The 17,090-nt window shown below is 43.4% G+C and overlaps 2 protein-coding genes across 2 annotated transcripts in view; both read left to right on the top strand.

The window, feature by feature from the left end:
• The window catches only part of MAATS1 (MYCBP-associated, testis expressed 1), a 125,470-nt gene extending 118,457 nt beyond the window's left edge, over positions 1–7,013 (top strand). Inside the window, 1 exon segment of the mRNA XM_012639500.1 lies at positions 6,877–7,013. Within this exon segment, the coding sequence (XP_012494954.1) occupies positions 6,877–7,013 (137 nt within the window).
• The window catches only part of NR1I2 (nuclear receptor subfamily 1, group I, member 2), a 28,670-nt gene continuing 14,089 nt past the window's right edge, over positions 2,510–17,090 (top strand). The window contains exon 1 of the mRNA XM_012642330.1: positions 2,510–2,761. The gene's annotated coding sequence lies outside the window, so the exon portion shown is untranslated. The remainder of the gene's footprint in view (positions 2,762–17,090) is intronic.

Raw genomic sequence — 17,090 nt, forward strand, 5'->3', positions numbered from 1 at the left:
TGACGGGTTGATAAACACCTGTTTTCCTCAGGCTTCACCTGAATTTACACCATCAGTGCCTCCCTCCTTTAGTTGGCTCTCTGTTCTTCTTTCTAAATGTGAATATTCCCTGGAGGGAGGTAAAACATTAAATGGATTCTCATTAAGGAAACTCCTTAGGCTTATCGGATCTGCTTCTCTCTGATGAGCGGCTCAGGAGCTCCACATTTGTATAGAATGGAGGTCAGGGCCTCAAAGTTCTCCCACTTCCCGGCTGAGCCTGAGGGTGACTCAGGCCCCCACTTGGGGGCATCAGTAAGCTGTCCCTAATAACTAGAGTGTATTTTCTAGTTGTTTTCTTAACTTGTTTCAATATAGAGCCATACCTAATATTAACAGAGAGGAATTTGAGAGATGATGAAAGCTATGTATTTTACCTATGACCCAAGGACTTCTGGCAAGGTGCCTTACCTGGGCTGGAGTCATGCCTATTTTCCCTGGACACAGAAATGCCTGTCAGTGCAGAAAGGCCTATTTTTGATCTTGGAAATAAAAGTTTCCTGGGGTGAGTTATTAGTCCTTTCCAGCCTTCCCAACCCCTCGGCTGTAGCCATGGCCTTCTGATCTGTGCTTCTTAGGGGTGCTGCAGGCTGCAGATAGAGCCCCATCCTGCCGTCCTCCCCCACAGAGCACACTGGACAGGCTGCTTCTGCTGAGACCCAAATCCAGGATTTCACTTACTGTAGGTCCTCCTTGCCCAAGGCCCAAGTCAACCTCCCGTTCAGTGGGATTTATGATCCAGTGCTTCCCAATCCTAGCAGAATCCCTGTGGACCATCAGAAACTTGACTGACAGAAGAAAAGAGGTCCATGACCATGGGTCCCAATCCCCACTGGTGGCAGTATTTCCCCAGCAGTGAGCTGTGGGAGCCATCCTGTTCTGCATCTGGTTGGCAAGAGCAAGGCGAGCATCTCCCCTAGAAATGTTAACCCCCAGGAAATCCCAGACTCCAGTCCTCCTCACCCCTTGGGAAATGCAAATTGGATAGAAGAGAAGAAACTGATTTAATTAAAACTAAACCAAAACATCATATGTAGATATTTTTGTTTTTCTCACCAGGGCTGGATTAAAGCATGCAATTCAAAATAAGAAGAACTTAAGGCAGGAGATAGGTGTAAGGAAGTCCAGATTTTCATAGGAAGACTACTGTGGTAATTTTTTGGCAATCCCAAATTCTCTTTCCACCTGTCTAGTCAAGCAGTCTCTCTCCCCCTCCCTCTCTCGTTGTGGCTTTACTGCTGTCAGAAGCTTGTACTTTTAGACAGGAGCAGTTACTTCCACTCCCCACACACGCCTTAGAGCATCCTTGTAAACAAAACAAGCAGAGGAAACATGCTGGGAAATCCACAGCTTTGGGCTTTTGCGGATTCTTTTCACTTGGGAGCAGCTGCTGGGGACTAGGAAAGATTAGGCTGAAGAGTGAGAGGCTACTCCTCCTGGCAGGACCTGGAGGAGGACAGAGCCCTCGGGTGGTCCCCTGTGCCTGCTCCTGGTTAGCCTTCTGTCCTGAGGTCGGAGCCTCGGGGGCCATGCTCCTAAGAACTGTGCTCAGCTCCTCATCTCACTCTGTTTCTCTCTGCCTTCCCCTGCCTCCCTCTTCCACAGCCATGCCGGGGACGGGCACCATCATAATTCAATACTTTGCTCACTTTCATGTCAAGTAACACTATCCAGGGAGGTGGCTTAGACCTTCAGTCGCCAACTCCCAGGCCTCGGACAGGTACTGGTCCGTGGCCTGTTAGGAACCAGGCTGCACAGCAGGAGGTGAGCAGCAGGTGAGCAAGTGAAGCTTCATCTGCACTTATAGCCGCTCCCCATCACTGGCATCATTGCATAAGCTCCTCCCCCACTCAGATCGGCGGCAGCATTAGATTCTCACAGGAGCTCAAACCCTACTGTAAACTGTGTATGTGAGGGATTTAGGTTGTGAGCTCTTTGTGAGAATCTGATGCCTGATGATCTGAGGTGGAGCTGAGGCAGTGATGCTGGTGCTGGGGAGCGGCTGCAAATACAGATGATCATTAGCAGAGAGGTTTGACTGCACAGTAAATATAATGCGCTTGAATCATCCTGACACCATCCCCCCCACACCCAAGTCTGTGGAAAACTTGTCTTTCATGAAACCAGTCCCTGGTGCCCAAAAGGTCAGGGACTGCCGGCTTAGATAAAGGAAGAAGTGTTAGGAGATCTGGGTTCATATTAACTCTGCTGCCAGTAATAATGGCCAGAGACCCTCAGATGCATGAAATTTGCTCGGAATTACTTAGATAAAGCAGATACTGGCCACACTCCTTTGCTTCTCCTGTGTTTCACAATGAAGACATCTGAGAGAAAAAAGTAGGGGGTGCACAATGGGAGTAAATACGGTAATCAGCTGATTTGCTGGATCAGGAGCTGGACTTAGGACTTAGGAGTGCCAATGGGGCTCGCTTAGTGCCTACTTCTGGCTGGGACTGAAGTGTAGGCAAGATTGGCTCGTATCTGGGAAAATCATAAGCTGAATAGCAGGGGAAGAGGAAGCACTGCTTTCACTTCAGTGGAGCCTCAGCCTCTCCCTGTGAGCCAAGTGTCCTTCTGAGAAAAGCAAAGACTAAGCCAAGACTTCTGTCTTTAACGAGGCAGCTACTTCAGCTGTATTGATGTTTTGATTGATCCCTTGCTCCTGATTGTTCAAAGCGGACCCCAAAGGAGAAGGCAGAGCAAAGAAGGTCCCACCAAGCAGGTATGGTTTTTCTTTCTTTCTCTTTTGCTGGGGGCCAACTGCCCTCAGTTCCTTGCTAACGATGTGTGGGAACACAGATATAGCTTGCATGAGAGGTCAGCATCGTAGCAGGTTGTGGATCATGTTGGCCTTGCTGCTGTCTCCTCATTTCCAGGTTGAAAAAAAGCATGAAGACAATCGCCTAATATTGAACCCGATTGCCGATGCTCCCTGGTCCTGCCCTTGCCTCCTAGAATAATAATCATAGTGGAAACCAACTCTCGTGAGTTCCCACGAGTCATACATACAACCAGCCCCTCTCTGTTACAGGGCTGGAGTCCCCCACCCAGAAGATACCACCACATGGGACTGTGGGAACTGGGAACAACCCAGCCCTGGTTCCTATTGGCCTGTTGAGTTAGCGCTGGCAGCCCCCAGAGCCAAGGACAGTCATGAGGCCTCGCCACCTCAGAGCAGGGCCCCTCGGAGCCCCTGCCACACCCCTGCACAGAGTCAGCTTTGGACCAGTGAGTTTGCTTCCTCTACTTGTGAGGGGAGGCATCTTGTCCCACAGAGCTGAGTCTTTCCTGCATGTTCCTGCCACCAGGTCCTTCTTCTCTCCACCGCACAGCCCAGCATGGCTGAGGCTATGGCCTGAGGCATCGCTTTAAGGCGACTCCTGTCTAGTCTCGGCCAGGAAGCACCTCTGAGGCCACTGAAGCTTGACTCAGTGAGTCGGCTGTGGTAGGCGCTGACCCCTCCACATGGTCTTTAACGATATGGCCAGGAGGCCTCAGAGGCCACAACCTATTTAGTCAGTTGGTTAATAAGAAAGATTATTTCTCTGTACACGAAAATACTTACTTAAAAAACATTTTGGTTATATAATAAACTTAGTCCAAACCTGAGGTTGGCAAACTATGGCTTACAGGCTAAATCTGGCCCACCAATTGTTTTTATAAATAAAATTTTATTGGAACACAGCCATGCTCGTTCATTGTGTGTTGTATATGTCTGCTTTTGCCCTACAACAGCAGAAATGAGTAGTTGCAAAAAAGACAGTATGGCCCACAAAGCCTAAAATATTAACTATCTGGCCCTTAACAGAAAAAGTTTGCCAATCCCTAGTCTAAAAGCTATCAACTTATTGAAAAATTACTATGGAATAAACATAAGACAACCACAAAACTAAGCTATTTTTTATAGGTATTAACTTTGTAAATTATAAAGTAATACATGATTCCATGCTCCTTGTGAAATGAAAAAGCAGTATAAAATTTACCTTTGGCTATCCTGCCAATCCTAATCCCGTTTCCCCAGAAGTAACTAGTATGATGTATTTACTGCTAGACCAGGTTTTTGTGTATGTGTGTGTTCATATATGCATACATGTACTAAAAATATATTTGTTGTCATGTTGTTCTCTTTCTGTTTTTCCACTCAACAACATGACTTGGAGACTTTCCGTATCTGTATAGTGCCCTGCTTCACTTATTTTTAACTGCTATATAGTATTTTACAGTGTACAATCCTAAATTTATTTAGCCACTTCGTTTTTGAAAGATATTTAAGCTGTTTCCAATTTTCCAGTCTTAACAACGAACCTCACTGTATATATCTACTTGTACACACGTGCACAAGTTTCTCTAGAGGAGCTACTGAGAAGGTGAATTGCTACTACATAAGATATATATGGTTCAATTTCGGATACTTTGAAATGCCTCCATGGTGCCTGTGCCAATTTATACTCCTACCAGCAAAGAAGAGTAGTTACTGTTCCTCCACACCCTAAACAGTGCTTGCTTTTATTCAATATTTTATTATTTTTTCCAACTGAATGAGTGAAAATGGTAACCCATTGTTTCAGTATTTCAATTTCCCTGATTATTAATGAGGTCGAGTGTTCTTTTTATATAACTCTTGGTCATTGTATTTCCTCTTCTTAAATTGCCCATTCATTTCCTTAGCTCGTTTTATACTGGGATTTTTACTAATTTGTAGAATTTCGTGATTTATTCTCAATGCTATCTTTTGATACACTTGTGATAAATATTCTGTCACTTTTTTTAACTTTTTTTAAGATCATTTTTTGGTCAACAGAAATTTTTACTATTGTTGTTACTTTAATGTAGTTGAATTTGTCAGTTTTCCCCTTTATGGATTTTACTCTTTGAGGTTGATTTAAGAAAGCTTTCTCAATCTCCAAGATTATGAAGATATTTGGCATACTTCTTTAAATAGTTTTATCATTTAAAAATATAAGTTTTTATCTACCTGGAACTTATTTTAATGAATTACTCCAATACCATTTATTGAAAAGTCTTTTTCCTATTTATTTGAAATGTTATCTCTATCATGTACTGGATTCCCACTTACACATGTCCATTTCTGGATACTCTGTTCTTTTGTATTTATTTCCTTTCTTGAGACAATAGCTACTATAGCTTCTACATTTTCTATTGATTTTTTTTCCCTGATGTATAGGAATTCTATTTTGGTAACTTACTGAATTCTTTTAATAGTTATAAAAGTTTATCAGTTGATTCCTTTGGAATTTCTAGACAGGCAAACATATATTGTGAGAGTTTTGCTCCTTCCTTTCTAATCTTAACAAAGCTTTATTTTTTGTCTTATTACCTTTTCTTGGATGTGCTGTGTCAGGAGGATTTTCTTGGCCCTCCAGCATAATGTTGAGTAATAGCCATGACAGAGGATAGTCTCAGGGCTGACGCAAACAGTTGTGTGGGTTGTACACTGCGAGGGGATACTGTTCACAAATACTTAGATGTCCTAGGCATTCTTGTCATGTTCCTGATTTTAATTCATTTTTATTTTGTACTGTGAATTCATATTTCTTAGAACCTTCTCTCTGGGATTCTTTGAGGCTGGGGTTGAAACTGTTTACCTCCATACCTATTTGCTTTTGTCTGGAGTCTGGGGACAGAACCAACTGGGACTACCATAAACTTGGGGTTTATTGGCCGTACAAGTAGTATGAATTCTGACCCAAACTTAGCTGGTTGCAGGATTGTGGTTAGGCATGCTCAAAACAAACTTTCCTTTTTTCTCCACCCAGAGCCAAAGGTGAGAAGGCCATGAATTGCCCTGTCTCCCTCTGTGATACATCAGAGGATGTCATCCTTAGGGGATCCCGATTTTATGCTGAAGTCTATGATCTGACCTCCTACCCTGCTTAGGCGCCAGGCTTTTTCTCCTATTCTCCCATTAAAACCAAGGCTTCCCAGCCTGAGCAAGAGTGAGACCCCATCTCTACAAAAAACAGAAAGAAAAGTTAGCCAGGTGTGATGGCGCCTGTAGTCCCAGCTACTCGGGAGGCTGCTGCAGGCAGATTGCTTAAGCCCAGAAGTTTGAAGTTTCAGTGAGCTATGATGACACCGCTACACTCTAGGCTGGCTGACAGAGTGAGACCCTGTCTCAAAAAAAAAAAACAAAACAAAGCAACAAAAAACAACAACCAAAAAACCAAGGCTCCAAGCCTCCAGGAATCTAGATAACCCCAGGGCAATCATAGACTCCCCTTTCATAACTCTTCCAGGCTTAGCATAGTCTTTTAAATTTTGGCTTCTCAAGACTTCCCTCACTTTCCTACCAGCTCAATCCTACATTAAAAACAATATTTAAAAAAACTTATGTACTATTTTTAGATGTGCTGTGTCAGGAGGATTTTCTCTAAATACCTTCTCCGTCATAGTACTGGCAATAACGTCTCTGTTTTTTTACTTTAATGAGAATGAGTCTAATGCTTCTTCAATAAGATTTGTAGTAAATTTTTTGGCAACTATCCTATATCAAGTTAATGAAGTTCTCTTCTATTCCTCTTGGTTAACCAATAATTTTTAAATCATGAATGAATATTGAGTTTTAGTCAACATTTTTTAGCATCTATTAATTTCCTCATCTTATTTCCATTGCTAATGGATTCGCTTAATTAGTTAGCTCATCTCTAGAGTGATGGAAGCAGAAATGACCCGATAGCTAGTAGGACCCTTGGAAAGCAGACCCACGATTAAAAAGAACAATAAATTCAGAGAATGGGGACAAAATTAATTCAAATTCTTAGTGTGGTTGCCATGTTCTGTACCCGGAGCCATCAGACTCTTGTCCTTACACTTCAGATATTGGTGTCCTGAGCAAAACCTTGGAAGCACACGAGGAGAGTGTGGGAAACCCCTCTTGCATATGGGGCCTTCCAGGTGGTGTTTTTGAAGGGGACTGGGAAATGTTTCCTGCGACATCTCCTGAACTTCTATGAAACATTGAAGTAACAAACTGAATATCCAACAGAAAATAGAGATAAAGAGACATATCTAAATCTCCCATGTAATACAAGAAATAATTCTCCTGGATCTCTGTGAATTCCAAAACAAAAAGTCAAACTCTCAAGCCACAGGCAACAATAGCTCTACACATGCTTTGGTAAGAGACAGGCAGTTAAATCAGAGGGGTACTTGTGACTTAGACTGACGCCAGCTCTCAACCTTGATCTGTGGCTAGTAACAAACGTTCTGACCTCTTGGATCTGATGACTGAGCGCCAGGAAGCACAAAGGCCAATTTTCATTTATGACCGCCTGAAGATAGCAGCAGACTTATCTCATTTCAATTCATAAAATGTGACTTTTGCTATTTGCGTTTCCTCTGGAGGCCTGCCCCATGCCAGGGCCAATGAAGAGGAAACTTTTGCTCACAATACTTGATTTGTTTCAAACGAATTTCAATATATGGTCTCATTTTATCCCCATGAATTTTTGTGATAAAAATTTAACTTACATATTAATAGTGTATTCACACTACAGGAAGAATCAAAAGAAAGGGAAAAGAAAAGAGGCTCTGTCACTAATTGCCTTCGTAAACCTGGACACGCCTCAGAGCCCCAACTTCCTCATTTGCAAAAGGAATAATGAGCCTTCCCCACCCCACCTCACCCGCCTCACAGACACCTAGACATGAAGTTGTGATTTTGAAATCATTGTGTAAACACCCAAACCCGTATAAATGTGAGTTAAAGTCACCAGCCTTCTCCCTTCATTGAACAAAGCCAACAGTTTCATAGGCTTCACTCACCTGTGTCTTAGAAATTCGGTATTCTTATATTGCTTTTCCTTTACCTGCTTTTTTCTCCTCTTTACCCTCTGGCCAGTTCTGCTATTTACATATGCATATATATGTCTGTGTGTATGTATATATGTAAATAGATATTCACATTATAAAATATACATATGAGATAATCCTGTTGTCTCCAATAGTTTCTATCCTTAAGATCATGCTTTTGTTTTAACTATTTACCCCTTTTCACTTAGACTCTGTTGCTCCAACTTCACGTTGTCCACTCTTTCCTTCACATAATCTCAGTGACCTGGTTCCAAAGCGCTTTGATTTGACTCATTTGAAAACAAAATGTATCTGCATGTCCTCCCCACGCTGTTGGTGGGAAGGGACTATTTCACCCTCAAGTGTACATTGACTTTAAACAACGATGTATGATGTGAGTTGTTTCATGGCTATTTGACTATTTCCTTTGTTTTCTAGAACCATAAAGATATTCCCATTGATGCAATCGTCTCTCCATCACAGCCTTTTTGTGTACAGCTGATGTTCCCTCTGCTTGGTTGGATTCCCCAGGTCTGTGCTGCTGCTCCAGGTGCGGGCTGCACAGCGGCAGCTTGAGCATCACCTGGGAGCTTGTCAGAAATGCAGGAGCCCAGGCCAACCCAGACCCCCTGGGGAAATCTGCATTTTCCCAGGCATCCCAGGTGACTTGTATGTACTTTAAGGTTGGAGAATCTCTAGCTTAGATATAAGAACAGGCTCTAGGTTACCTTAAATAGTAGGAATTCTGAAGTAGGCATGGGAGAGAAGGGAGGCAAAAATCTCAACTGCCACAGACCTTGGCCTCAAAGATTCAAATGTAGTTCAAAGTTCAGGTCGTTCAGGATCCAACATAGCTTCATTGATCTGGTTACCTTTTTATTCTCACTGCAGTGCTTTTACCTATGGTTGCTACTTTCCTTCTGCTGATTCCCTGCCTTCTGGGCCCTGTACTGCCTTCTGCGTGTGTTCTGTCCACCATATATAAGGCAGGACTGAGACGGGCACTACAGCCAGCCCAATATTTTGGTTTCCCTCTCAATATTCTTTAAATATTTAATCAACATTTGTTTATTTAGTGATGTTCCTTTTCTTAATTCTAGTAAGATACACATAAAATTTTACCACCTTAATCATTTCAATAATGTCAAGTAGTTTGCATTGTTGTGCAACCAAGCTCCAGATCTTTTTCATCTTATAAAACTGAAACTCTATACCTATTAAACAACAACTCTGCATTCTCTTTCCCCCACAGCCCCTGGAAACCACCATTCTACTTTTTGTTTCTCTGAGTTTGACTACTACACCTCACAGAAGTAAAATCATATATTATTTGTCTTTCTGTGACTGGCTTATTCACTTAGCATAATGTCTTCAAGGTTCATCCATGTTGCAGCATATGTCAGAATTTCCTTCTTTTCAAGCTGAATAATACACCATTGCATGTATGCGCCACATTTTGTCCATCCATTCATCAGCTGATAGACACTGGCGCCACTTCTACCTTTTGTGATTGTGAATAATGCTGCTGTAAACACACGCGTACAAATATGTCTTTAAGTACCTGCTGTCAGTTATTTTGGCTATATACCCAGCAGTCATTGCTGAATCACACAGTAATTCTATTTTTAATTTTTTGAGGAGCTGCCATACTATTTTCTATAGTGGCTACACCATTTTACATTCCCACCAACAGAGCACAAGAGTTCCAATCTCTCTACATCCTTGCCAACACTTGTTAGTTTCTGGGTTTGTAAGGTGATATCTCATTGTGGTTTCAATTTGCATTTCCCTTATGATTAATGATGTTGAGCATCTTTTCATATGCTTGTTGGCAAGTGATTTTTTTTAATGAAAAATGTGTATCATGTTCTTTATGGTCAAAATAGGTAATTTGCTCTGTGCAATTTTCCAAACCACACAACTTCTTAGAAGGCATGTTTAGTGTTTAGATAATAAGACAGTCCACTCATGCCCTGTAAATAGCCCTACACCACATATTGTTCTATTTCTGGCTCCGTCTGCCAATTTAAGCAGGTTGTCCTTAGGGGCGGTGGTTCGCTGGCATCGCCCTGTGTGATGGGGGACTCTACAGAGACTAGTCTGCACTGTCAAGGAGTGTTTTAAATTTTCACCTGAGGGTGTTGACTGCTTTGGTAAGAAAGGAAACTATGATTCACCTTATTTCTGGTTTGTTCTAGTTTGTTTTGGTGCCTTTGAATATGGCGGCCCCCTAGGCAGCAGTCCAGCCAGCCGGTCCTTTAAGTTGGATCTGTCTGTTTGCCCGACGTGTGGACTCTCCAGAAGAGGATCTGAAAGAGTCAGCAGATTACTCTGTCCCTGAGAGGGAGAGCAATTACACCACCCCTCACAGGCCCCAGAAGGCCTATGGACCCTTTGTTTGGGTACCTGGGCCTGGTCCAACCAGGACCCCTCTTAGGGCAGCTGTGGGTGGTGCAGGCCTCCAGAGCAGTCTCCTCCTGCAAGGTCAGGCTGGGCGAATGTTTGTAAGAGTCTCCTGTACAGGGACAGAGAGGGGAGGCTGTGAACGCTCACACAGAACACCATTTGTCCCCTCGTAATTGTAATTGCCTCACAAATGTTGGCAGTTTAGGTGATGCACCTATCTTTTTCTGATGTGGGAGGGGAGGCAGTAATACCTTTTTCTATCAAAATAATTCCTTGATTCCTGTCTTTTTTAAAAAAAAATGGTTATTTGGTGGGGTTGAGCATGGTGGGGCACACCTGTAATCCCAGCATTTGGGGAGGCCAAGGCGGGAGGATGGCTTGAGCCCAGGAGTTCTAGATCAGCCTGAGCAAGAGCGAGACACTGTCTCTACAAAACATAAAAATAATTAGCCAGGCATGGTGGTGCGCGCCTGTAGTCCCAACTACTCAGGAGCCTGAGCCCTGACGATTTAGGTTGCTCTGAGCTATGATCATGCTACCGCACTCCAGCCTGGGTGACAGAGCAAGACCCTATCTATAAAACAAAACAAAACAAGTTATTTGATGGATCTTTTATCAAAATCGGATCTCACTGAAACCCCCACCCTGCTGCCCACCCCATTCTCTTCTAGCCAAAGTCCACTCTTCCCCCTTCAGGGTTGCCACAAGGAAAATGAGCAGCCACAGTCCCTGCCACTCAGGCAAGATTAAAGAATTACAGGTCGGCGGAGAGGCAGGACAGGGGCCACTGTGGGCCAAGCCGTCCCAGCCCTGCCCAATCAATGGAGGCTTTCTTCTGGAGGGAGAATCCATTTCCTTGCCTCTCCCAGCGTGGAGATGCCGCTGCATCCCTTGCTCACAGCCCCTTCTTCTGTAGTCAAAGCCAGCAACTTAGCATCCGACCCCTTTCCACATCACAACTCTTTCTCTCACCAAACCTATGAAAGTTTTTCCAACTTTAAGTCCCGTGATTAGATTGAGCCCACCTGGATCACCCAGGCTGCTCTCCCCATCTCCAGGCCCGTACCCTCATCGCACCTGCTAAGACCCTTCTGCCACACGAGGAAACACAGTCACGTGCTCGGGGGAGTGGGGTGCAGGCGTCTTTGCAGCCCTTATTTTGCCTGCCACAAGGACACAATCGAAAATATTACAGAGGATGCCAGGGAATTAATTAATTCAAATGTTATGCTATTTTTCTGGATTTTGTGATGTTTCTTACTTGTTCTTTTTAATATTTGTAATTTATTGTGATTTCTTTTTTATTCTTTCTTACAAATACATATTTTCTTTGGTACATAATTTTGTATTCCTTTTGCTGGAACTATGTAAGCTTCGGACCCCACATAAGTTGACACCTCTTCTCACCCATTGACTAAACTGAGAACTGGATGAAATCTTTCTTTCAAACTCCATCGGCTGGGCCTGGACAGCACACAGGCCAGTAAGGGAGCCAGGAAAGTACAGAAGTGGAGCCTACGTGTGTCTCAGTGACTCTCCTGCCTGTGACCCCAAGAGTCCCTTACCAGGGCAAAGTGCAGTGCAGGCAGGCGGTGAGGGACGCCCCAATGGCAGATAAGCTTTGTGTGCCCGCGGAGGGTGGGGGTGGGAAAGGGCAGGGCGGGAGAGCGCGATAAGGGATCCCTTGCACCATTGCCCTGGGAACGTCATTTTCCCTGCTTCAGCTCTCCCCATCAGCTGTCCTTGCTCATTAGGGCCACAGCACCGCAGCTTGTCTGCCTTTCTCTGTGCTGCCTCGGCATGGCAGGCAGCCCTCCCTCCTCTTTTCTCCTGCTCCCTTAAGAAACACACTGTCACTTGCCTTCCCTGGGCCCCAGGTAATCTGCCCTCCTCACCTCTTAATGCTGTCCACGCCTCGAAAGGGTTGAGGCGGGTCCCCTACTTTTGCTTGAACCTCTTTCACTTTGCTTCTTGGCTCTTTCTAAACTATACTCCCCCATTCTCACTTCCTTAGTTTTCTCTCTCTCTGTTTCTCAAACGATTAATATATCCCACCCTGCCCTGACAAGGGCTTCTCTCCCAGAGATCATCCCCTTTATGGTATTTTGCCTTTCCTGCTCTAGTGGGATTTTCTCCTTCGCCCTCCATCTCAACCAAACTTCCCAACCTGACAGGCAGCATCTGGTACCTTCTGCTGATCATTTTCTTCTTTCTTACACTAAAAACAACCCACATCTATACCCAATTCCTGGCCGGTTGGCCCAAATGTATCCGTAGCGCTCACCCATGTTTTCATGCAGAGTCTCTGAATATTTGACTCCAAAGATCAAATCACCAAAGGTTGATCACTTCCAGCCCTCTCTCTTTCCCCCAAGGCACAAAGTCTCTTCCCAGCACCCCTTTAGTCCTCCTCTTCCATAATGTCCTTCTGTGGGGGTAGAAACATGCATGATTGCACATTTTGGTGGCTTTTTTTCTAGTTTGTAGTCATGATCTATCCCGTATCATTCATCCTCTCAGATCATTTAAACACTCAGGCTGAATGTGCTGCACCTCACAGCCTAATACCCTGTCAGTCAGGAAGCCCCAGGTCCGTGGAACTAATGCAGAGTCTCGTTCAGCCTGATATGGGACCAAGGTAGGTGCCCTGGAGAGTCCCTGCTTCCTTGTGACCCCCGTCCTTCTCTGTTGGTCTTAACTCACACAGCAGATTCCATCTCATTCTAATTCTTCAAGGCTGCTCTGCTTCCTTTCCTTGCTCCATTTTTTAGTGCTGAGTTCTCTCAAGCCTTGTCTACCTTCTCCCCCTTCCCCCTCCCAACACCATCCCCATCCTCTCGTCCTGCTCCTGGGGACACTTGCTCGCTCTGGAGCAGAAACTTAATGCACATTTTCTTCGAAATTCCCCTTCCCTTCCATTGTCATCTCTGGATGCACCATTCTCCTTCCTTTCTCTCTCCCTAAATCCAAACTTGTCTTCTCTGGAGGACATGCCCTCCACCCGGGGCGCCCGCACTGGGCCGCTGTCTGAGTGGTGTCTGCTTCTGCGGTTGCTCCCGCTCCTCTACCTTCACTTCCTGCCCTGCCAGATCTGCCTGTGGCAACACCCCCTGCAACAGCACACCCTCCTATCCTCTGCATGCCGAAGCCAGGCCAGCCTCTTCCAGCAGCTTCCATTTTATTGCAAGAACACTGAGCACCAGAGAAGTTAGTGAGGAGAGCCAGTTAGTCCAATGTCCGCAGCAGGGCTGGGACCTGGCCTCATGACAGTGAGGGTGAGACAACACCCACTATCTCCAGCCCCAGGGAGCAAAAGGCAAAGTCCTGTGACCGCCAGGAGACTGTGGGCCAGCTGGGTCCCGTTTGGTCACAATTAGTCGTTCCCACATTTCTGTGTGTGTCATTGATGGAAGACCTCCCTTCTCCCTTTAAGAGGGGATTTGAGGCCCCTTCGCAAAAGAAGTAACTGCGCAAATACACGTGTGTGTATATGTAGATGTCCCTCCCCTCCCATCCTCATGGGTTAATATGGGCTTCTGCAGTCCTGAGCACTCCGCTACTCCCTTAAAACACAGGGGACCTTAAACTGAAAACGACCATTTCACAGAAAGGAAATGAAGTCTTGAAGAGGCAGCAGGAACAGCCTGTTTGTGGGAGAGCTCGGCTGGCCAGGCAGGAGGCGTCACGGCTCTTCTGCCGCGTTCACCCCACTCGCTTCTTAAAGCCGTTGCACTGGTGCTCTGGGATGTCAGCCTCCAGGCATTTAGTCACCCAGCTCTTACTGTAAAGGGGAAAGAGAAAACTGGGTAAATATAGAAAATTATAGAGGAGAAAATGGAAACGCTCCCACCCCACTATTTCCATTTCACATATACACATCTCCCCATACTTACACATCCACACGTAAAATACTTTTCTTGTTTCTGTGCTTCAGTTTATATATTTTCTGTTGACTTAACTTTGAACTCACTGTTCCTTCCTGTTGCTGATCCAATCTGTTGTTAAAACATCCAATAAGTTCTTAATTTAAGATACTATATTGTTAATTTCTGGAATGTCCAGTTGATTTTTTTTTTCTAGTCGAATCTCTCATTGAGAGATAATTTATGTATTATAAAATTCAATCATTTTAAGTGTACAATTTAATAATTTTTAGTATGCCGCATATTCAGAGTTGTGCAACTATCATCAAAATCTAATTTTAGGTATCCATTTTACGCATCCAAAGTATCCATTTGTTTTGAGTTTTTCAATGTATTTGGGAATTTTTAAGAATATATTTTGGCCGGGCGCGGTGGCTCACGCCTGTAATCCTAGCACTCCGGGAGGCCGAGGCAGGAGGATTGCTTGAGCTCAGGGGTTCAAGACTGGCCTGAGCAAGAGTGAGACCCTGTCTCTACTATAAATAGAAAGAAATTAGCCAAACAACTAAAAATAGAAAAAATTAGTCAGGCACGGTGGTGCGTGCCTGTAGTCCCAGCTACTCGGGAGGCTGAGGCAGGAGGATTGCTTGAGCCCAGGAGTTTGAGGTTGCTGTGAGCTAGGCTGACGCCACAGCACTCTAGCCCGGGCAAGAGAGTGAGACTTTGTCTCAAAAAAAAAAAAAAAAAATCTAATTTTAGAACACTTCTATGCTCCAAAAAGAAACTTCATGTCCACTTGCAGCCATTCCCCATTTCACCCTTAGCCACAGGCAACCACTAATCTACTTTCTCTACAGATTTGCCTTTCCTTGACATTTCATATACATAGAGCCATACGATATGTGGTCTTTGGGGTATACTTCTTTCACTTAGCATAATGTTTTCATGATTAATCCATGTTGTAGCCTGTATCGGTATTTCATTCCTTTATACTGCTGAATAGTATTGCACTGTGTATTAGTATTCCGTGCATATCCCACATTTTATTTACCCATTACCCAGTTGATGGACATTTGGGTCCAGTTTTTGGGCTATTATGAATAATGCTGCTAGGAACATTTGTATGGGCATATGTTTTCATTTCTTTTAGGTAGGTATATAGAAATGGAATTGCTGGGTTATACGGTAAATTAATGTTTAATATGTTAAGTAACTGAAAAATTGTTTTCCTAAGTGGCTGCACCATTTTACATAACTACCAGCAGTATATGAGGTTTCAGTTTCTCCACATCATCACCAATACTTATCATCTGTCTTTTTGATTGTAGCCATTCATGCGTGTTGTAAGAGATATTTCCTTATGGTTTTAATTTGCATCTCTCTAATACCTAATGTTCTTGAGCATATTTTCATGTGTTTACTGGTCATGCATAGCTTCTTTGATGAAATATCTATAAAATCTTTGACCCATTTTTAAATGGGGTTATTTGTATTATATTTTTATTATTGAGTTGTAAAAATTCTTTACGTATTCTGAATACAAGCTCCTTAGTTAATATATAATTTTAAAAATATTTTCTTTCAGTCTGTGACTCATCTTTTCACTTTCTTAACTGTATAAAGTGTAAGCATTTTAAATTTCAATTTACCATTTTTTTCTTATATTGCTTATGCTTTTGGTGTCATATCTAAGAAATCTTTGTCAGGTCAAGAAGCTTTACTCCTGTTTTCTTCTCAGAGTTTTATAGTTGTAGCTCTTACATTTAGGACTATGACCCATGTTGAGTAAATTTTTGTGTATGGTATGGGGTAAGGGTTTAAAGGAATCTTCTTCCATGTGAATATCCAATTTTCCTAACGCCATTTTTAAAAAGGTTGTTATTTTCTCCATTGAATAGCATTGCGTATTTGGCAGAGATCAACTGATGATGACAGTAAGGGTTTATTTCCTGAATCTCAATTCTGACCCATCAATCTCTATATCTATCTTTATACTAATGCCACATTATCTTGGTTATTGTAGCTTTGTAGTATGTTTTAAAATAAAATATAAGTCCTACAACTTTGTTCTCTTTCAACATTATTTTGGCTATTCTGGGTCTTTTACTTTCCACGGATTGCAATTCTTCTTTGAAACTTTTTTTGCCTTCATCCCTTTTGTCCACATTATCTTCTATTTATTTTTCATTAATCATAGGTACTTTTAAGTTTTTGCTAACTTCAATATTTGGATCAGAGCACTGAGCCTTCAGCAATCTTAACTATCTTGGGGTCCAGGGACCATGCCAAATGTGTAGTCCTCTTCCAAGGACGCTTGTGACTAAGCCAAAGCTGGTTTTAGCAAAAAGCCCAGATGGTGAGAAAAACAAACAAACAAAAGCCCCCAACAGTAAACACTGATTAAAATGCAAAGACTGAGAATCAGTGGGTCAGCATATCACAGGGGGCATCAGCCTCAGGAAAACCATAGCTCCTTTTAGACATATGGTCACCTGCTTACATCAGCCAGTGAAGAAAGCCAAGGGTGTGGAATATAGAGCAAGCCTCCCTGCAACTGGTCAATTTTTTCTCTGACTGAAAGGGAGGACCTGCAGCCCTTCAGAGGGCGAGGGATAAGATGCCTCTGGGTGTGGCCAGAGTGACAGCAAATTTTCTTGGTCCTTTCTGCTATAACTAGAATTGAAATGTCAAGGGCTGAGGCTCTTTGGGAATCACTTCTTGCCTAGGAACAGAAGGCTATATCCAAGGAGTGGCATGACTAGGAGGGACTCTGAAATGAACCACCTAGGGAAAAGTTTGCAGGCAGTCATAGAAAGGAAGGAGGTTTAATAAATGATTCACGCATCCAAAAGTAAATCTTGTGAAGGATGCAGCATAATGTTGAATTAAAAACACAGGTTTTGGGGTCAGACTGACCTGGCTCCAAATTCTGCCTCCACCTCTTACTGGCTAAGCAATGTCAAAGAATCA

This window comes from Propithecus coquereli, unplaced genomic scaffold (genome assembly GCF_000956105.1).
Source record: "Propithecus coquereli isolate 6110/MARCELLA unplaced genomic scaffold, Pcoq_1.0 Scaffold10, whole genome shotgun sequence".
In the NCBI taxonomy this organism is placed as follows: domain Eukaryota; kingdom Metazoa; phylum Chordata; class Mammalia; order Primates; family Indriidae; genus Propithecus; species Propithecus coquereli.